This window comes from Haliotis rufescens, unplaced genomic scaffold (genome assembly GCF_023055435.1).
Source record: "Haliotis rufescens isolate VD_foot unplaced genomic scaffold, xgHalRufe1.0.p SCAF_6, whole genome shotgun sequence".
NCBI lineage: Eukaryota > Metazoa > Mollusca > Gastropoda > Lepetellida > Haliotidae > Haliotis > Haliotis rufescens.
Window position 1 is genome coordinate 48,740,492 of NW_025964334.1, and position 23,276 is coordinate 48,763,767.

Here is a 23,276-nt window from a genome sequence, read left to right on the forward strand (position 1 = left end):
TCCCAGACCCGTCCAGAGTTTGACTCTTGGTTTGTCAGCACCAACTCGTGCTCGTAGGTTTCACCAAACTGGTAAATATCTAAGACCTGCATCATTTCGGGTTTTCCACAAGTTGACACACCGTGATATAACTGTAATGGTGTTCGAAGCGGCGTAAAACTAAATTCACTCACACTACGTGAGTATACTGTTATGATTGAACACTGTTTAAGTCGGCTGTGAAGTTTCGGATTCGAATTGCTGTTATATCTGGACCGCCGCCGTGGTCTAGTGGTAGAGCGTCCGCCCGAGAGCGGATGGTCCCGGGTTCGATCCCCGGTCGCGTCATACCAAAAGATGTTAACAGATGGTACTTGTTGTTGTCCTGTCTGGCGTTCGGCATTACGTGGCTAAACAAGGACTGGTCGGCTCGGAGTCAGTACACTGTGTCTGAGTGGGGTATTCCTGTTAAACTGCAGCATGGTATCTCAGTGGGCTAGTACTATATAATCGGAATTAGTCCGGTCTAGTACAAGCAGCCACCCACACACACACGCACACACACACACACACACACACACACACACACACACACACACACACACACACACACACACACGTGCATGCACGTACAAGCACGTACAAGTACAATAATCTTGGACGCGACGCTTAACCCCATTTCACCTCACCTCCGTTATATCTTTCATAGATAAATCGCAACGTGTCAGTTTCGGGGAGGAGAGAGAGTGCAGTTCTGTAATATACGCTGAAAAAAAGGGGATCGTTCATATTTTGGGGGATATTTTATGAAACTGTGTGCTCAGTCTTCACTACAAAAAATATTCCAACAACTATGAATGATCCCTACCATTTATATTTAGTATTGAAAGGAGCCCAGAGAAAAAATGGCATCACTTTAAGAACTGGAGAAATCTAGACTTGCTGAAGTAGTGTAGACTTGCTTTGGAATATTTGTGTATATATTTGTATCAGTGTCTGTAGGGTAGATTATGTAGTGCCATGATCATAGAATTGTCGTGCCACTTATCTTCGTGTTTCCTATTCATCCATGCCACGAATGAGCTAAATGAGGGTTTCAGTTATTTTGTCTTTGGGGCATAGATTTTCTCAAACCATACTCATGTTGCAATGCGGCCAAATATCATATCAGCTTGCACAAACTTTGCCAAAACCTTGAGTCAAGGTCAACAACGTCGCTAATGACATGACATCCTGGTGTTGTGTTCATTTCTGTCTCTTTCGTCCTCTGACCGCGCTGCCGTGTGCGACGTCGAGACGTGATCTCACCACCACGTCTCCCATGTCAACGCCGCCCCAGGGAGGTGAGCATTTCTCGGCTGAAATAATTTTCAATCACTTCAACCCGTGAGGTCGACATTTAAACCAACTATTTGACTCTATCTGATTCCCCCGCTGACATCAATCTCACATCGACATGAATACCAGCGATGACGTTAACATCAGCACTGCCACAGAACGGGACATAATTCTCGGCTTTTTAATCCCTCCTGCAGGGGAGATCGCGATTACTGAATCAGGGAACCAATGATTCACCGGCCCACGCGTTTAAACAATACATTCATTAAAACGTGACCGACCATGGCGTATATCGCAACATCGACATATCCGATTGACCGTCGGTTGCTTCTGACAAATGCACACGAGGAATTCACGAGAAGCAACGAGACATCACGCGATTTCTTATTATGTCTAGTCTACGACAACCACAAAAAAACATAACTCAACGCGAAGATGCATTGCATTTTAATTGTTCCACCTTCATCTGTGGGTAAACTTTCGCCTTGGCATGCGTGAGAACAAAGTTTACCATGTCTCTACATCTAAGGCTAAGGTAGATCCTTTAACGCTAAGGATTCATTCAAATAATTGTATTTGTTGCGTCATGTATATGTATTCAGACATTCGGTGTCCATGAATCGGCAGCTTCATTGTTCTTGTAATATGATACTATTTATAGGACGCTGGCTCAGACTACCCGCCATTAATATTAGGACAAACTACAATAGCATTGAAATCAGATAGCGAGAGTGTTATGGCTTGGATTAAGTCGTGCTTACTGTATTACAGCTTAGAATACCAACTGTGCTATTAATACAGTTTTTTTAAATTTTGGATACCTTTGGATGTCGACGATCCTTAGATACTTAGATAACCGAGACCGCTGAGACGATGCAACCAAGTGGTTGAATTAAAAAAAAATATGTCTTGGCATCATATGTCTGTTATATGTTGGTCAGACCAACATGTTATAAACTGCCTGGGCACCGTTCCACAAAGCGATTTTAGCGCTATGATTGTCGTAAGCCAGTGTTAAAGTATGGGAGTTACGATCACCTAAGCGCTAAGATGGAAAGAAGTATATACATGTGCTTAAAATTTTGATTCGACAAAAAACATTTACAGGCTGAAAAAAGTCGCCGAAACATGGCAAACTTAAGGTCCAAAACACAACTATGATAACTCTATCAAATATATTACTCTAAGGGTAAAGCTTTTTTCCAGGGCATTATCATTTGCAGAAGCCCGAGGTCTTCCATTAACTGTCCGACGAAGGGGAGCAGTTAAAAAGACCGGGGGCTTCTGCAAATGATAATGCCCTGAAAAATAGCGTTACCGTTATTATAGCTAAAATGGATAGAATTTGTTATAAAATAAAAATAAACAATATCGGTTTTTAGTGCAATCAACACGAATTTCACTGACCCACTTTTACAAATATGGAAACGTCATAGAACAAACCAGATGACGTCACTATTCAACGTGATGTCACCTTTCCCTATCCCTATGACGTCACCTAACAACGAGCGTGATAAGAGCCCGTCGTCAAGCAATATGAGGGCATTATCAAGTTACACTGACCCGCTCATTTCTGATAACATGCGGGCGGTTTAATGATAATTCTATCAATTTTAGCTTTAACACCGAATAACCATTTCTTGTATATTCTCTTTTGGCCGGCAGTTTAGTTAAGATCAGTATTACCAGATTAAATGTAAAAAGAATCACTGTTTGGTACGGAACGGAGATGGGTCTGAATTGTCCTTATGGGTGAAATTGGGGTTAACGTCGCGTCCAAGATTATTGCACTTATATAGCGACGTGCATGCACGTGTGTGTGGCTGCTTGTACTAGTCCGGACTGATGCCGATTTATAGTGCTAGCAAACTGACATACTACCCCGCAGTTTAACATGAATACCCCACTCAGACACAGTATACTGACTCCGAGCCGACCAGTCCTTGTTTTAGCCCCTTAATGCCGAGCGTCAGACAGGGTAACAACAAGTACCATCTTTTAACGTCTTTTGGTATGACCTTCCCAGGACCGTCCGCTCTCCAGGTGGACGCTCTACCACTAGACCACGGAGGCGGTTGTCCTTACGGATTGAAAAGAAAATTATAATTTGAAATGTATCACTTGTTTTGTATGAACGGTGTTATATGTGCGTGGGTGAGTGAGTTTGGATGGGCGTCGCTTTTAGTAAGATCCAGCCTCATAAAGGCTGGGGCACCAAGGTTTTTGGATACACACCTTGTTACCATGATGGGATTCGAACCCGGGTGTTCCCAAGTCGATCCCGAGTTCAGACCGCGAGGCTACCCCACCGACCTATACGACGCTATAAGGCTTATGGTTGTGTTTTGTCGTTATTCGTGGTTACGTGAATAAGGTGTATCGAATAAGGAAGTTATAATTTCTTTGACACACACAGTCATATTTCATTGGCATTAAGCGTTCTCCGTTCACGTTTGATGTGAAACTATAAATACTATTTATCAACAAAAACGTTTTAGGATTATGATACACATTGGTTATTAAGATAGAAAATATCCATTTCTTAACATAAATGTGTATTACTATATAACCATGCCCTCTCGGCTGATGCTGGACTTAAAGTTTAAATACGTTATATATGCTGATCCCAATAGATTTGATTGACTGAAGGTACATATCGAAGAAATGTGTTTATTTTGTCTTCTATAAATATTTAGTAGGGCTCACAGCACACAGATCGGTGTCCGTGGGTATTGACAAACGCATGTCGCCGTGCGGTGTAAACATGTCTAGAGTTACCCGCCCTTGTGAACTAAAATCCGGAAAGAATTATACGCGTGAAAAACGGCGTGGAAACAAGAAACGAAATTGAGTTTCTTCGACCTTACATTTTATGATGATGCATGTTCTCTTCTTTTCTTTTCTTCAAATGCTTACCATGACTGTGTTTGTTTCAGTGTGCACTACCAATGGCCCACTTGGTATGATCACGGGGACCATCAAGGACTGGCAGATCTCTGCGTCGTCCGTGTACCCGCAGGAGTGGGATCGGGGGTGCAACGAGAAGTACGCGCGGGTGTATCTACCCAACAAACTCGGGTGGTGCGCCAAGTACAAGTCATCGTCAGAATGGCTGCAAGTCGACATGGGAGTTGCGGCACGGGTGAGTTAAAACAAAAAGAATCATGGTTTAATCAATGTGGACAACAACAACAACAACAACAATAACAATAATAATAGTAATAATACGTCACTGAGGCGACATTGTATATTTTTGAAAGTATTGCCTCTGAAGTTATTATTATTTTTAAATAATAATAGTAATAATAATAATGATAATAATAATAATAATAATAATAATAATCATCATCATCATCATAATAACGCACTAATTATGATGATGATGATGATGATGATGTTTCATATACATCAACAATACAGTTTATCACGTTTTCTTAACATTCATATTTGGGGGGGGACTTAACAGTTGACAAAAAGACGTCAGAGTTGGTAAATGTTTGCCAGTTAAAGGGTTAAATCTAATTTGCAATGGGTGCTCTGTTAGTTTAAAGAGTTGGATTTTTTCCACGAGCTGGGTCGAGTGTAGGGAGAAAGGTATTTTAGCTCAAGACATGCTCTCTATTGATTCTGTGTAAATAAAGAAAACGATCTACACAAGCAGATGTGATAGATATTGTCGGGGCATAACCTTCCTACATTTATAAACGAGTCAGTTCGCCTCCAAAAAAACTACCATGTTGTCTTGTTCGTTGAAGTATGTATAACAGGGCTGTAAAATGTGTTTTTACTTCTCACCTCAACCACACATTGCTGACAAACCGTATTTGTCAATGCGTTTGTTTACCTCAACGTTAGGTACATTTAATGATTCTTCACGTAAGCACAACCCTCAATGGCGCTGCGCAAGGGGTTCGTTTACACCGGTCGTGGCATATCTGATTGGTTAAACACCTGGCTAAATACCGTCCTTTCACAAATGACGAACAGTCAATTAAAGCCGAATAAATACAACATGCTCGAGAACGTGTCATTTAACACAGCCAGCAGCAATATCATAGACGAAATATAAGGGGTGTTATTTCAGTATCTTGGGTAATACGATGTCATCCTTGCTGGAGTGTGTGTCGACTTGCGTTGGCTTGACTTCATCGGATGGTTCACACTGACAAATATACCACCGAGTGCACCTGATGCGCCCTAGACAATTTTAAGTGCCATACACCTCGATAACCGCCTGCAATGCGCTTTCTTTCAAGTGGACACCGGATCTCCTTTTTTGTCCCTTATCACTGCCAAACTTTTACATATCCATCCGCGCGTTCGATGTACAACATAGTGCTGCCGTGCGGATTAATACATGCTTGTTTAATTTTACCTGCCTCGTTGAATAATTTGAAAGCCCCGGAGTTTCATATTTATCTGTCGGCCCCTCTCTTTCTGGTCCTGGGTATCAATTTACCACCCAGTTACATTAAGGTCGGGTAAATATAGAACGCATTGCTGAATAGGGCTGTAGAATTTTGTGAACACTCGGAAGCGTCCAGTACATCGTATGCAGACGTAAATCTAAGTCAACAGCTCCGGCAATACAAAACTACAACTACGATGTGGAATGTATAAAAAAATGTGTTTAAATGTTTGTAGTCTCAAATCAATTTCAGCTTTAACATCAAAGCGTGTTGATAAATATCTTGTTTTTAAGACGACGGGATGCACCTTTTCACACATCATGTGAAATGCATAAATATTTATCCAGGCAATTTTAAAATTTGTAAAGCTTCTTTTCGTTTTGGTGGTTTAAATGGTTTGTCTTTTATAAGAGTGAGACCTTGCTTTATGGCTTCACTGACTTCTCAGAACAAGTGAACATGGCGCCATTCGAGATTCCTATTTTTCAGAAGGATTTAATAAACGTTGTGTTGTTATTTAATTCTTGAAGTAAACATCTCCTTGTGTTTTTAAAGCTTGTATGCTGTAAAGATTGTTCAGTCGTAGAATGTTGTCATTTTATATTGTTGTAAGAAACATTGAGTGATGCACGCCATGTGTGAGAGTGGAGCCTCAGAGGATTTAGATGTAAAATGCGACTTAATTAGCAAATGATTCTAAACCACCTATAAGTTGATGCCCCGAGTTCGAGGAGACCATGCAGAATGTCCGTGTAAGGAGCTGACGTCATCGAAATACTTGACTGAAGATACTAGAACGGGTAGAATGCATTCATTCTAACTCATGGCATTCCGGGACAAGCCGAATGGCCGTCCTTACAGGTCACGGAAAGATACGAAGTGGCGAATGGAGCCGAGTCCTCTAGCTGTTTCCGTAACCGCCATTCGGCATGTCCTTGACGGACAGGCGTGTTTCATGATTGGCATGACTGAAATATGTCAAAATAATCGAGTTTATTTCTCAGCATCGTATTATGGAGAAGAAATATGCATTAATAGTTCATTATGCAAAATTCTTCTGAAAGTATGTTACCTTATGTTGATTGTGAGTTATCTCCCTTGAAGGCAACAATGGCCGCCAATGCTGCCATTAACTTTCAGTGACAATGTTCAGTGTATGAAGGAAAAAACTATTAAACTGTGTACTTGTCGTTAACATCGCCTCATCTTGAACAACAACTCCAACGATAGTTTGTGCGCAGCTCGAGTTTGCTCCCTTCTTGTGTTTGCCATTAAGGGACGTGAAGGGGCCAACGGTTATGCTAGTTATTACTCGAGTTAAAACCAGTTCTCACGGAGGCGGTTCTCGTGTACCCGACAATGACCCAATGTCACGTGATGTGGTAGTCACTTGAAGTTTTTAAACCCAAACTGGTTACATGTAGATTATGTTCTCTTATGAAAAAAACACAAAGATTAGAGGGCTTGGACTATTGCCTTCAGTCGGCAAAACAGTGACATCGATAGCACTGAATTCACTTCAGGAGTGATCGGATTACATTCAGAACATATCGAGTGTTTCCGTGAAATACGACAGTTTCGGTTTTTTAATAGAATTTGAGTTTCAGGGTAAGAATTTGACGTATTCCATACAAATACACATATGTGTGTACTCACAATCCATCATTTGTTTGTTGCTTATGGGTTTATTTACATAATTAAATGTTTGTTTTTTTGGCTATAGTTACGCCCTTCTTATTGACAACGAGCTGAAAAGCTAATAAATCAAGGTATGTCTTGGTATGCCAACCATGAAGGGTTAAATATCCAGATTCAACATATTTCACTTACATCCGAACAATAGGGAACAAGATTGATGATAAGTAGTTGTTCGGGAATACAGAAATAGTATACGAGTTGAGAGTCATACTTTCCTGACGACTTGTTAAATGGTTGGCATATTGTTGAGTTGTCGGCGTAATTCGAACCCATAATTAAGACCAGACCGATTTCTCAAAAGGGAAGCGAATTAATCTTTCAGACGTGCGATGTATGCAAGGAGACAGATGCTAAGAAGTGGTCATGATTTTCTAATCCACCATCGGTGCCAAGTTTCAACCTTTTCATGTCGACAGTGTAGATATGTATCCCGATGGCGAGGCGAGGCGAGGCTCCAACACAAAGCTACATGCCTAACACAAAGGGAAATTTGATTTCTCGTTCGTGTTCAGTAATGTATTACCATTTAATGTAAAGTATTAAGATGTAAAGTCTCATGCGACATAGTTGAGAAGTTTTTAGTTTTTTAGTTTTACGACTTGCGAAATTAACATTTTTGAAGGGAGTTAGACTCGAGCTCGGCAACTTTGCAGTCCCAACAAACGGATTAAACTCCGTCAAATTGCACTTTGTCTGCTGTGTTTATTGAACAGATTGATTTCCCTAATTTCACCAGTGTGTCTCACTTTAGAAAAAGGCATGTCATCGTATCCCAAATGTGTAGATCGTCGATGCTCATGATGTCGATCACTTGATTGTCTGATTTAGACTCGAATGTTTTCAGACCGCCGTCATATAGCTGGAATATTGCTGCGCGCGGCGTTAAACAACAAACAAACATGCATTACTACCGCACCATGCCTTTAAGAGAATATTTATTTTTTTAAACTATTCAACCTTATAGCTTATCATTTAAACTACCGCACGTTACTATAAATAACCGTCTAATGGAAATTTTTAACTTTTCCCCCTTTTCTTAAGTACACATATATATTTAAGAATTTAAAAACAAATTTGCAATTTGTAAATATTTTGGAATAAACACAAATACAGAAACACAAATAAAAGATATAATAGCTTACAAGCCACTGTCGGAGAATCTGTTTCATGTATATGCACTCATAACAAATGTGTGCAATATGCACAGCAGCACCCCATGCAGTGCAGTGTTTACATCCTAGTGTGTTGAGCTCAGCACCGACAGGCCATATATTAAATGGGCGGCGACACATTATCTGGCATTTGTACAGCATCACAGAGGGATTGTCGACGGATCATTTTTCAAAGCAAAAGTTTAAGTTGTGTTACACGTATTCGTGTACAGTGTGTCGCGTTAGTGTAGGTTAAACTTAAATGTAAGCATGCGTTGAAACTCGGAAAAGAAGTCTGGAATCTGATCGTAATCCCTTTAAGACGTTTTATAAATTTAATGTTAACACATGTCGGCAGTTAACGAACGCTCAGCAGACATTGTTTTGTTTGGGCTAAAATAGACTTTGAAGGTTTTCTATAACGTTTTTTTTTTCAGAAACGAGTATGTGATTGTTCAGTTTGAAGACACTGATAATCTTTGGTGTGATTTGAAAGTTTTATGGTGTAATGAATACATTTCTGTTGCTAGGTAACGGGAGTGATGACCCAAGGACGTGGCGATGGTCTGGAATGGGTGACGTCATTTATGGTGTCATACAGTATGGATGCCTTTCATTGGAACTACGTCACGGATAACTATGGCAACCAAAGGGTAAGAAACTTACATGCATTGCAACTATTGTTCTTTTGCCAAAAAAATCGTTTGAGAAAAAAACCAAGATAATCATGTTTCAAAGAAAGATGAAGATGTGAGCTTTTCAGACACTTTACGAGGCCGCCCTTCTAAGTATTCTGATTCACCCTCCCCCTGATATACTGCTCAAAAGAAGTAAAAGAACATCCACGCCATCACAGACTGACAATAGTAAGAAGTATGAGTGAGTGAGTTGGGTTTTACGCCGCTTTTATCACGGCGGGGAACACCAGAAATGGGCTTCACACATAGTACCCATGTTATACTCGAACCCGGACTTCTGCATGACGAGTAAACGCTTTAACCACTAGGCTTCTGGTTTTATGAAAAAAATGGATGATCTTTAACTTATTTTGAGTAGTATATATCAGAACTGGCTTGTAAAGTTATTAAAGCAGCTCCAACGCCTGACATCCATTAGGGATCGCGGGCAAAGAAACCATTTTGTAAAAACGGATAACCCCAAAACTGTAATTTGTAAACATATGAACTCAGTTTTATATGATAATAATCCAACGGTTGTCATTAACAGTAAACCCGCCATCAAGCCAGTCCACTAGAACTCCAAATGAATACACACAACAGACATAGAAAACTGTGTGAGCTTATCGCTGTAAAACGTCCTCCAACAGAAGTATTTGTCCCCACACTTGATCTCGATCGTCACCCATTTAATGACACTCATAAAGACCCAGTAGCTGAGTATCCACCTTCATGGTGTAGAACACTCTGCTACACACGTCTGTTGTTCCTCGAGAAGGCGATCATCACCCACAAGCCCTATCTCCGAATACAAGAGCCAAACATGACTTAGTTTTTACGCTCACGTGGATCCATATTATGAGAAATGGATCGATATTATGAGAAATACTTGAGAAATACAAATCCAAAATTGCCCTCTTTGTGTTAGTTTGTATTCCTCAAAGTAGAAGGCGGTAATACAACATAGCGTTAAGTACTTTTATCACAAGAAATAAAACGCCTCAAAGATACCATGGCGAATTACGTCGTAAACTATAATTCACTGAATGTAACGCAGCGCCAAAGCTATACAGAATAAAATAACAGTAACCCTTAAAAGCCTAATGCGCCACTCTCAACAATGAAGTTATTAAAACGTATTGAAATATTTTGATGAATATGATTCGTGCTTAAGCACAGATGAGTTTTCATAAAGGTTTTTAGATTAGTTGTTTTCATATAGATCGTCGTGTTTCATAGGTCATCGCTCTTTAATCATAAAAGCATTGCCTATAGAGGGCACGAAGACTTGCCAATCATTAGCAGCAGTAGTAAAGTACCTTTGAAATAGGACTGAAAGCCATTTTGCAAGGCTAGTGAGACCCAAAGAATGGTATCCTTAGAATGGGTAGGCAGGGCGTGTGCAATACGAAGTTTGATCGTCTCTGTGTTGTGGGCAGTCGAGCGTTATGCCTCGACACATACCCGGAATAGCTGCATACATAATGGACGGCGTCACTCTTATGGCGATATGTTCCAAGGCACAGTCATTGTAAAAGAAGATTGACTGGGTTTTTTTCAATTTTCCATTCGTTTGAAACGACCTGAATTATTTTGGTAACGGTAGCCCCCGTGGGAAGTCCGCTGTACCTAGGTCCCGAGTACCCCGTGTTTGTCGTAAAACCGACCTGACTTATGATGGTGTTTAAAGCGCGTTCATGGTTATTGAGCGACGTGCATGCGTGTGTGTACTAGTCCGGACTAGTCGGTTTTGTAGTGCTATCCCACTGAGACACCATGTCGCAGGATAACATGGATACCCAACTCAGACACAGTATACTGACTCCGAGCCGATCAGTCCTTGTGTTATTCCTTTAGTGACGAACGCCAGGCAGGGTAACAACAAGTACCATCTTTTAACATGTTTTGGTATGGTGCGGTCAGGGGATCGACCCACCGACCTTCCACTCTCCGGGCAGACGCTCTGTAGCTGACAACTGACTGGCGACCCGTGACGATGCGGGGTGGAATAGGTCTTCAGCAACCCATGCTTGCCGTTAAAAGCGACTATACTTGTCGTAAGAGGCGACTAACGGGATCGGGTGGTCAGGCTCGCAAACTTGGTTGATGCATGCATCGTATCCCATTTGCGTGGATCGATGCTGATGATGTCAATCACGGGATTGTCTGGTCCAGACTCGATAATTTACAGACCGCCGTCATGTGGCTGGAATATTGCTGAGTGCGGCGTTAAACAACAAACAAACAAACAAAACAAACAGACCGACGTCATATAGCTGAAATATTCCTGAATGCGGCATTAAACAACAAACAAACAAAATATGCTGTCATAAACTGACTTGCCGGACCAACAGCCAATTCATTTACAGACCGCTGTGCTTGATTATTCTCCGAAGTTAGACTAAATAAAACGTTTTAAAAAGAATCAAGTTTAATATACTGTTTGTCCGGATGTAGTGTCGTTTTTTCCCCACCGGCGTCAAATACAATTTCGTTTTGACTAGTTTCCTGTTATTCATTCACAACAATTGTTTTTAAAGCGCAAAACATCAATGGCAGGGTCTTCTCGTCGGGAAGTTAGGCACGCTTACGTACTTAGTGCACTTGACAGATCTTATCACCACTCGAGAATATCACAGAAGTCATAATTATAGTATTACCTAACAGGAATCGAGCTGTTTTGGTTGAAAGATCAAAGTTCTATACACCCCCGTTTCCTTTCCTATATTCGGCAACTTTGATAGCAGGAACGAGAAGTGGGAACGCGCCCTCATATACACAGCCACACTTTGGGGATGTTATGTAGTCGACAGAGTGGCAGTAAATTAGCGTACATAGTTTACATAGCCATCAGATTTTATTCAAATCAAATTGCTGCTGTAAGTTCGTATTCTAGCATGAACTGTCGTGATGCCTTAATACAAAAAACATTGGCGGTAGGGTAGCCCAGTGGTTAAAGCGTTCCCTTGCCACGACGAAGGCCCGGATTCGATCCCCTACATGGGTACAATGTGTAAAGCCCATTTCTGGTGCCCCCGTGCAGAGTTGCTTCCCTTTGTCGTGTCACGATCCAGTGATCATCTCCATAAAAATGTCAGTATGTTGAATTGTCGGTCTCTTGTTCTATTCTCCTTCCATCAGTCAGCTGGTGTTTAAAAACAGCCTGACGTTCATGGTTACTCGCTGAATATCGTAGTGGATTATTTTAACCAGAGCTCGAGATAAGCTGCGTATTTGCGTAAAATACGCATTAAATAGTAAGTACTGAAATACGCAAATCAAATTCTAGCGTATCAAGAACGCAACACAAACTACATATACTCTATTGAAATAAAATCAATGCGTATATTACAACTATTAGATAAAACTATTGCGTATATTACAACTGTTAGATAAAATGATTGTTTATCAGCCGATCGCAAAATTCACTAACCGAAAGTTACATTCGGAAAAGCTTGTGCGACAAACATACTGATAGATGCCAATTGAAAAGCACATCGTGCCTAGTCAATGTATCACTGATTGGTGATAAAAAAAGCGCCTTTCTTACAATACTAAGTTTTTTAAACAAAAATGGCTTCCCGGAGAGGGATCCGCAAGCAGAAGCAGATGGGTATTCTGCTATTAACATACTTTTAATGAATTACAGGGATTGTTACGAAACAGCTTAAAATACCCAAATGACAAGAAACAGGTTGGTAAAAAATGAATCCCCTCTTAAAATTGCGGATACTAATCAAACTCAAATGCTGGGTAAAAAACCTAAATTATCAAAAGTTTATCAATAGCTCTGAACCCTGGAATTTACTGTTTGTTTATTTTCCAGATCTTTGAGGGAAACACGGACTCCTTCGCTGTGAAGCATTCCTACCTGGATAAGCCAATTATTGCTCGCTTCGTTAAATTCCATACAGTTCATTGGCACAGGCACCCGAGCATGAGGGTGGAGATTATGGGATGTCAATGTAAGTATTCTCTCATACACTTCATTATATAGTAAAAGCTGCGAGAACGCCGCATTGAATACAGTGAAGTCTGTCTAAACCGGACTTCAGTAGGACCGAATGTTGCGTCCGGTTTAGACAGTTATCCGGTTTAGTCAGAGTCCGTTTTGACAGATTCCGGTGTATATGAATAGTATATTAATAATATGCGTGGAAGATTATTACATTTATAGAGTGTGTAAACTGCCGGGGAGTAGAAATATACGCTACAAATTGGCTAATGCATGTCATTGTATCCCAATTGCGTGGATCGATGCTCATGATGTCAATCACTGGATCGTCTGGTCCAGACTCGATTATTTACAGACCGCCGTCATATAGCTGGAATATTGCTGAGCGCGGCGTTAAACAACAAACAAACAAAGAAATAACAAATGTTATCAAAACGTTACCAGGCTGAAAACAGTCGACGAAACACTGCAAACTTAAGCTCAAAAACACAACTATGATACCCGTATGAAATACATCACCGTGGAATAAACATTTGTTGTTTGTTTCATTTAAGCCACCATGAAACCTTGGTGAATAATTTCATTTGTATGACCGGTATCTTCAGAATGTTCAGATTAGGTTGTACAAAACGTAATCACAATCAAAATAAAAAAATAAAAAACTGTTAAAAATACATACAAGAACAAAATACGGAAAAATGCAAACGAGTTTAAAATGAACGATTATGTACACAGGTTGAAAATAGAGTATGGTGAAATACCATACATTCACAACAAGTCCCTATTTACACAGAGGTAAGAAGGCACTACAACGTACGCTTAAAGAGCATTTCTACTAGATTACCAAGTCCACTCTCTCGTATGTTGACCTGGACACTGAATATATATGGGTGTTTGATACTGTAGGCTTAACTACTTACATACCTACATACACCATGATTCTTCAACCAACATCTGGAGGCACACGGTATCAGCAAACGTTTTTTCTGGGGGCTTTCTTTATCTGTCTCATCGCTCAGCCTTAAAAAGTACAGTGTTAATTTGGAGTGATGATCCCCTGAAGAATAGCCATGATTATAGTTGTTACCGCAGATTTGTATCTTTTACATTGGCCCGACCCCCCGGGGAAATCAACAAATGTGTTTGGCTATTTTAGGGGTAGGTTTTCAGTCCAAATTTACAAGTTTGGAATACGTAGGTTCAGTTACGGTATTAGGTGTCTCGTACAATGTAGGACGTAGACGACAACAAAGTATGATCGTAGCAACGCCAACGTTTCCATTTTTTCATTTTAGACACGTTCTTTCAGTGATGTTGATTCATGACCTTTGTCACCTTAATATGACCTCTGAACTATTGTGTATGCGCTATATCAACATCAAACTATGTAATATAAACCTTTTGGTCGTTAATCACGTCCAGAACAAAGTGATATCTTGACTGTAAATGTAGGTGTCAGGGTCACTGAGCTGTTGATAATCCGCACCACGTGAAAAATGTTAATTTTGCTTTAACCGTAATGTGTTCTGGTTATATAGTCAGGAATGGGTAGTGAATGGTTTTGGAGGAGCAAATATTGGAAATCGTTGGCAATAATGTTCTGGCTATGTGGTATGGCTGGTGTAGGCTTTAACTTTTTGTTAGGTCTAAACTATCAACAACTCCAAATGCTTGAAAGAAAAGTCATTATTTATATAAAAAAATAAAAATTAAATTAAATTATATCAATCACATTACTGTCTACCAGTTCCCAGACCTATCTACAAAACATGCATTGAAACACGTAAGCTGTGACCGCCACCGTGGTCTTGTGGTAGAGCGTCCGCCCGGAGAGCGGAAGGTCCGGGGTTCGATCCCCGGCCGCGTCATACCAAAAGACGTTAAAAGATGGTACTTGTTACCCTGTCTGGCGCTCGGCATTAAGGGGCTAAAACAAGGACTGGTCGGCTCGGAGTCAGTATACTGTGTCTGAGTGGGGTATTCATGTTAAACTGCGGCATGGTATCTCAGTGAGCTAGCTCTATAAATCGGCATCAGTCCGGAATAGTACAAGCAGCCACACACACACGTGCATGCACGTCGCTATATAAATGCAATAATCTTGGACGCGACGTTAAACCCAATTTCACCTCAACTCACCGTAAGCTGTGAGTAGGAACAGTGCACATACAATACTGATGAAAAGAAACATCCACCCGGTCGCAACACGCCCGAACATTTCGCGTTAGGGTCGCGATCTCTCCGTTTGATTAATAGCGCAAAAACAGCCCAACAATCGCGACAGTGTCGCGTAACGTTCGCGACCCATGGGCGTTTGTTTTGAGCAGTGAGCACTAAGTGCGTTCACCTCGAAGAACTGTCCAATTCTGGCTATGCCCTTTTAGGATTATATACATTTCAGTTTCACTTCCATAACGGGCCAGTTGTGTTTTAATTTACCCACGTCTCGCGAATACCTTTCTTTGACCACGTTTCCACACTTCAACCACAAGTGCAAACGACATCAAACTTTAGATACACACACATTTCAAGACGATAAACGTCTAACGAAGCTACGCCCGGCACTTGTTAATACTAAAATGGGTTATGTGAATATCTCAACTCGTTTATGTAAACACATAGTCTACTCCACCGGCATATTTCAAGAGCAGCGAGTGGAAATTGAAAAGTAGGATTTGAAATCCGAGGGATCATGTGTGCCCTGAGACCATATGCCCGTCTAGTCAGTGCATGGCTAACACGGTGATTGGTGTTTAATGGTCTCTGGAGATAGCATCACGATACAGGGTTAAATAGTTTAAGTTCTCTCTATCTGGAACAAGGTAAGGCCACAGTTTGAACTTATTTTGAGAGGGTATTGAGTTTCTAGCATTTTCTACATGATCGCATACCCAGACATTGCTTAAATGGTTTGAATAAATATACTTGAAACTCCATAGCCATAACGCTGTATGCGGAAGTGGGGCTGCATTATTTTGATATCGCCGTCTGGGAATTGAGGCATGCAGGTTAAATAGGGGCCACAGATTCGTTTGTAAGACATAATGGTGGCAAATCATTCTCCATGTCATAAGTGCACATAGATTTGCTCATACGTGGATTTTTTCTTGAGATAGGTAAACACAATATGTTGGCATAAGTTTAAAAAAAGGATAAGTGTTCTATCTTCTATACCATGGTATGCTCGGAATGCCACTATAACAGTACAAATATCGACCTGGGGTTCAGCATATGAATATGTTTACAAAAACACGTTGTTGAGAAAGGTACGTTTAAAGACTTATCTTCAAAACTATTTGGTTTTTGACTAGTGTTTTGACCGATCGTGTAATCGACATTCCTTTTCGACACGTCGATTGGAAGGTACCCGTTGATTCTATACTGACAAATGTAAAGTGTTTGATGGTGACTAAAAATGAGACAAACAAGAAACGGTAATTCGATTGTGATGTATTTGATACAGGTATCATATTTGCTTTTTGGACCTTGAGTGTGCAGTGTTTCGGCGACTGTTTTTAGCCTAGTAACGTTTTGACAACCTTTGTAATTTATTGGTTAAATCCAATTTTCAAGTATATACTTTCTTTTGCCCGTAAGTATATTTTTCAGATTCGAATTAGGGTAGTGGCTGGTGTGGTCGATACACCGGGTTCGATACCCACAAGTGTATTTTTATGGGCCCAAATGTCACAGCTCAAACTAATGCATTCGGTCCACTCGGATGAGACCTAAGTTGAGTTATCTCCCCTTTCTCTGCGGTCCCACGGCAACAGTTACTTCAAGAATGCGGCCATTTAGATATAATAAAGAACGCCTTCCATCAAAATACCCCCTGCCTCCGCAGCAGTGGTCAACGTGTATATAAGAGATACTTACCTGTGTGTTTTCCCAGGTATCCGAAGCGGGGCCATGCATCATTGTCTGCCGTACAGGTGTATAGTTGTTAATTATACATGTGCTTCTTTCTACCTGCGCAGGTTGACATTCTCGCGAGATGATGGATCTCGTAGTTTATCGTTTTATCTGCGAGGTGAACAACCTGGACATTGTCGTTAGGAAACTATAACATGGAAATATTTATCAAGGTTTCAATACGATTTGTTATTAGGATAATAGTATTTGTCATGAAAGCTATTAGCATAGCCAATAAACATGGCGGTTCTCACGTGTTGTGGTGGGGTGAGGTGAAGTGGGGTTTAACATCGCGTTCAAGATTATGCACTTATATTGCGACGTGCATGTCCTTGTTTTATTCCTTTAATAAAAGTTGCCGCTATGCAGGGTAACAACAAGTACCATATTTTACCATCTGTGGGCGTCAAAGTCCGGAATAGAACAAGCAGCCACACACACGGACATGCACTTCGCTTTTATGTGTGAAATAATATGGAGCCCGACTTCAAACTCAATTCACCTCACCTTCACGTGAAAAATATATGGAATATTATCGAGATGGTTTTTTTATCTAACCAAGCAAGCCATTTTAAGAAAAATAACTTATGCTCTTTTTCTTTTCACACAAACGATGTCTACAGTCAACATTTATAAATATACCAAGAATGCTCTGGCAATACTATTGGACTCTAATAGGTCTTCAGCAACCCATGCTTGCCCAAAGAGGCTATTATGCTTGTCGTAAGAGGCGACTAATTGGATCGGGGGTCAGGCTCGCTGACCTGGTTGATGCATGTCATCGTATCCCAATTGCGCAAAACGATGCTCATGATGTCAGCCACTGGAATGTCTGGTCCAGATTCGGTTATTTACAGACCGCCGTCGTATAGCTGGAATATTGCTCAGTGCGGCTTTAAACAACAAACAAACAAACTATAACCACATTGTAAACATAGAGTGTAAGGTATATTCAGATCTGCTAACTCAAGCAATATATGATGGCACGTGGTACATTGCAGTGTGCAAGGAATCGATCGGCCTGCCACCTTACGGAAAGATAACCGCATCCTCCAGCCGGAAGTTCCGGAAGAAGAGCTCCTGCCAACCAGAGGATGGAAATATATTCAGCAAGAAGGCGTGGTGTGCCAAGCAACAAAATGGTGAGTAGGAGGCACGTACTTCCTGTGCGATAAACATGCACTTCCTCAATTACCTACACTGCCATTAAGTCCCAGAAATAAAGTCTTATTTAAAAATATTTTTCCATGAAATAAAAAACATAAAATAAAAATGGAGCCCAGAACAATCCTTAATTTCAGAGCTGAGACATCTAGACTTGCCAAAATCATTCTTGGCTTAAGCTGGACTCCTTTTTATTTTTTCTCTAGGATCTGAGAGACTATACCCATAATACGTAAATACCAAGTTTCACACAATGGTCAAATAAATAACACTAGACATCGTGATAGCCCTGGCCGCTTTAATGATATTTACTGCATCAACTCGAGAGAGTTTTGTATTATATAAATCAATAAGTGAATATTACCCAAAATATTTTGTCATCCCATGCATAACACAAATCCTAACAAACCGCCCCCGCTTCAGCTCGAGACGATGTTGTTTTGTACAAGTAGATGTCGTTTTAACAAAGGGCACATTGTACTGTCCAAATCAAAAGCCCAAGAATGTTCAAATAGCATCCATATATAGCATGGCTGTACCTTGTACGTTGAATTGGTAACCTGCCTTAAGCAGATAAGAATGTTAATTGCATAGGCTTTGTCCCCCATTTTAGGCTTCCAAACAGATGTCGTTTTCAATTCAAAGGGGGCAATCTGAAGCTATTATTCGCTATTATATTACTCTCTTCCCTCCAGTCGGTGAATGAAACTTTCCTCGTCGGATGAGGATGTTGCACACGGAATGACTCATGCCGATATGCTATTCCAGGTCCACTTTGTATCGGAGACCATACATTAGTCGGGTCCAAGTCATATCCAGGGTCCATATCCTTTTGAAGAATGTATCTTATTCGGTATCCACAGCTTGTGGGGACAACATCGTATTTTTGGTCTATTGGTGATCTGATTGGTGGTCCATATCTTTGGGATTGGTGGTCCATATCTTTGGGATTGGTATCTTCTTCATGGTCCATATCATATCAAGATTCCTATTTATACGGTGTCCGTATTATATCTAGATCCATATTTTATTCGTGGTTCATATTTTATCTAGATTCTTATTTAGTCGGGGTCCATATTTTTATCTAGATCCGTTCGCGGTCCATATCATATCTAGGTTCCTATTTAGTCGGGGTCCATAACTTATCTAGATCCATATTTTTTTCGTGGTCCATATTTTAAATAGATTCCTATTTAGTCGGGGTCCATATTTTTATCTAGATCCATTCGTGGTCCATATCATATCTAGATTCCTATTTAGTCGTGGTCCATATTTTATTCGTGGTCCATATCTTATCTAGATTCCTATTTAGTCGGGGTCTATATCTTGTGAAGAAGATATCTTATTCGTTGTCCATAACTTTTGGAGATTCATATATTATTATTCGGGATCCATATTTTATCTGGATTCGTATCATATTCTTGGTCTACACGTTATCTAGAATCCGAATCTTCAGTCACCAATGTGGGTCATCCGTTCCCGTTTTGAGGCTGTTCTGGTATCAGGTATCACCTGAGATCATAAACCTACTATTGGCCAACTACCATTGTCCAGCATCTCATATATTTACCTAACACACCACTTATATTCCCCAACAATATTTAAATGGTTGGACAATTTCCACTTCACTAGATATTAGAAAAGATGACTATGTAAGGACCGAAGGGGGTTTGTAACGCGAGACATTACCCCCTATAAGAGTCACGGGAACAATGGCGGCTTGTCACCTATCGACGAAAAGGGGCGATGAAGAATCGGTCAATGGCGCCCTCTCATGGACACTCCTTAGTCTAAATTCATCTGTTGAGAACTATTGTCACCATCTCAGTCAAAAGGAGAAATAATTGCGGGAGATTACATTGTGAAAGGATACGCGATGCTGGCATACCCGATGCCTTGCTATATCATTTATATGATCTACAAGGAGACCTCCTCAGACCAATGTTATTACTACTTAAACAGGCTCCGAGTGTTGACTGTATCATGACCGTCGTTGGAAGCCGACTATTGTGAATTATATATGCTGTATATTCATGTAAGCTATTTCTATACAAAGAGCGCACAACCCGCCAATAAACTTATTGCACACACGTATATATAGTACAAAATTAGCCCTGTTATCATCACCGACATAAACCATGACGAGGCACAGGCTCACACTCCTGTATTCAAAACAGGCGAAGATGTAATGGAAATAGAAACAATTAAGCTTACATCGGAATAAAAAAACCTGACTGAAAGAATCAATGCCGATATAAAACGACTCACCCTCACACCACATAATCCTTCCTTGTTTACTGGGATTGTTTCAGATGTAACTTTGCGACACTTTTTGCGACATGTATTGACATTTCTGCTTGAGGGGCCTCGTTCTGGACACCTCCAGTGATACCACTGTGATTACGGACAATATTTATTGCCTCCACCAATCCAGTGTAAACGAACATAATACAATCTCAATTCGGAACATGTTTAATGTCAACATCGTGTGGAATACCAACACGTCTCACCGATGGTTTTGTTAAATTCCGAAGCACCCGATGAGATCTGGCTTCAGCGTGCTGTTGAGATATGCCCCAGGTCGCTACGTCATCATCAACGCTACCCATCTTTCACCGCCGTCGCTGCGTAATCCACTGTTATATGGTATCATAAACAATCGGGTTCCTTGATGTTAAACCTGCGTTGCCAGGCTTATGGGGTAAACGCGTGTTTTGTGTTTTAATGTGCTGGAGCACTTGGTTACCTGGCCTAGAGTCGGCCAAGGCTGCCGCGTGGTCGGCGTCGACGTTGTGGAATTTACTACGAGATCTGATGCACGTTCTTGGAAATAGAGTAAACACAATCTGATGCCAAGGATTTGAAGTCTTGCCATGTAAATTTATTTTGCCAAAGTTTCAAGAGTCAAGGTTGTTAATTGTATAGTCTTGTATAGTATATACTACTCAAAAGAAGTAGAAGACTCTTGATTATTTCATATTACTATGGTTAATTTGTCATGCCATGAAAAGAATCGGATATTCTTTAACTTCTATTGAGTAGAATACATGGTTAAGTTTCAAGTGTCTGGGTTGTTATTTGTATTGTGTTGTACAGAGTTCGGTGTTAACACGGGAATCCTAAGTTCTGTGAGTTGAGTTGAGTTTTATGTCATTTTAACTTCAATACTTCCCCACTCTCTTTTTGTTTTAAAGAGTGAGGTGTTTCGTTGTCAAAAAGACAATAATCGGAACTTAGGAGTCCTGTGGTGCCACAGTCAAATAACAGCTAAAGCGGTAAATCTTCACGTCGGAGTCCCAGGTTTGATTCCCACAAAGGCAATAATGTATGACCCACCCTTGGTGCCACCATCGTTCTCCTAGCTGGAATAGTGCGGCGTAAAACAATACTCGCTGAGTCTTATTCTCACAGTAGCCGCGTAGCCTGGTAGACTAAGTGTGTTTCGTCACGCCGGAGACCCGGGATCGATTCCTATATGAGTCTGATGCCAAGCCCATTCTTCTTCCCCGTAATGCGACCGCCTCCGTGGTCTAGTGGTAGAGCGTCCGCCCGGAGAGCGGAAGGTCCGGGGTTCGATCCCCGGCCGCGTCATACCAAAAGACGTTAAAAGATGGTACTTGTTGTTACCCTGTCTGGCGCTAGGCATTAAGGGGCTAAAACAAGAACTGGTCGGCTCGGAGTCGGTATACTGCGGCATGGTATCTTAGTGAGCTAGCACTATAAATCGGCATCAGTCCGGACTAGTACAAGCAGCCACACAAACACACACACGTACATGCACGTCGCTATATATGTGGAATAATCTTGGACGCGACGTTAAACCCCATTTCACCTCACCTCTTCCCCGTAATGCAGTTGGAATTATATGCGGAGTGAACCCAACTCACTCACTAACTTCAATAACCCTGTTCTGCGTGGTATCTATGACAGATGTCGGCCTACACGACACTTAGATCCACCCACAGCTACAGAAACAAATACTTTTACGGAAACCGATCTCCCTACTTGGTATCCGTATGTCGGGGCGAGATTTCAACACTTGTGCATGATTCAGCCAAACAGTGTTGAACAATAGCAGCGAAAGGTGACCAGCGTTAAGTCCAAGCATATCGTATACATGGCGGTAAATATAACCAAACTGCCAATACAAATGTTTTTCTTCTCCCATATACACATATTTACCGCAGCTGATCCATTTACCTGATAAATGATAAATTATTCGGCGTTACCATAAGTATATAAACATAATAATAAGTACTTCATTTAATTCGCCACACTTATAGGCACGGCAAATATGACCTGGTATTTATTTACAAAACACGGTGTTTGGTCACGCAGCAGTGGTCGGAACATGATCAAATCCCAGGCCAAGTCATTGTGGGGCATTTATCCACATTAATTATGCGCAATTCCCATGTGACCGTCTTTGTCGCTACTAATCTGGCATCTACTAAAGAGTTGAAAGCCCCGACTGTCGCTGACGAGTGTGGATCCCACGCCCTACGCTTCAAATGCCTGACATATTAAAAGTCAAAACTCCTTTATGCGCCATGTCAGCTTCCAGTGTCACTATCATCCGTGAGCTCTCGTATAGGCATTGTAACCACTTTGATATATTGGCCTCTCGAAGCTTGTTGCCAGTGGATTTCAATAGATGGGGTATCTGAAGAGTAGGCCTTAGTCACTGTGGAGTCCCGCTCTACTGCTCGTCAATGTATCTCCGTGGTTCACAGAAAGAAAGTGTGTCTCGACCGTCTGTGGTATGTTGGGATTTTAACGTAGATTCTAATCGCTACCCTGTACCTGTATAGAGAGGGGGGGGGGGGGGGAAAGATGTAGTGGTACGTGAGTGACTAGGTTTGGTTGGTCGTGATAGACGCCGTCTTATAAATGCCAAAGACAATGTATCTGTTTTTCACCTTCTGAAAAGGGATGACTTGTTTTACGCTATTTTCAAGCATTATCACGTCGAGGGACAAAAAATAGGCTTCAC

The 23,276-nt window shown here is 41.0% G+C and overlaps 1 protein-coding gene across 4 annotated transcripts in view; it reads left to right on the forward strand.

Annotated features, from left to right (window-relative positions):
• The window catches only part of LOC124112912 (lactadherin-like), a 124,142-nt gene that overhangs the window by 73,110 nt on the left and 27,756 nt on the right, over window positions 1-23,276 (forward strand). For all 4 annotated transcript variants that reach the window (XM_046473099.2, XM_046473101.2, XM_048386692.1 and 1 more), the window contains 4 exons: window positions 4,254-4,459; window positions 9,106-9,228; window positions 13,079-13,217; window positions 18,121-18,261. In XM_046473099.2, the coding sequence (XP_046329055.1) occupies window positions 4,254-4,459; window positions 9,106-9,228; window positions 13,079-13,217; window positions 18,121-18,261 (609 nt within the window). The remainder of the gene's footprint in view (window positions 1-4,253; window positions 4,460-9,105; window positions 9,229-13,078; window positions 13,218-18,120; window positions 18,262-23,276) is intronic.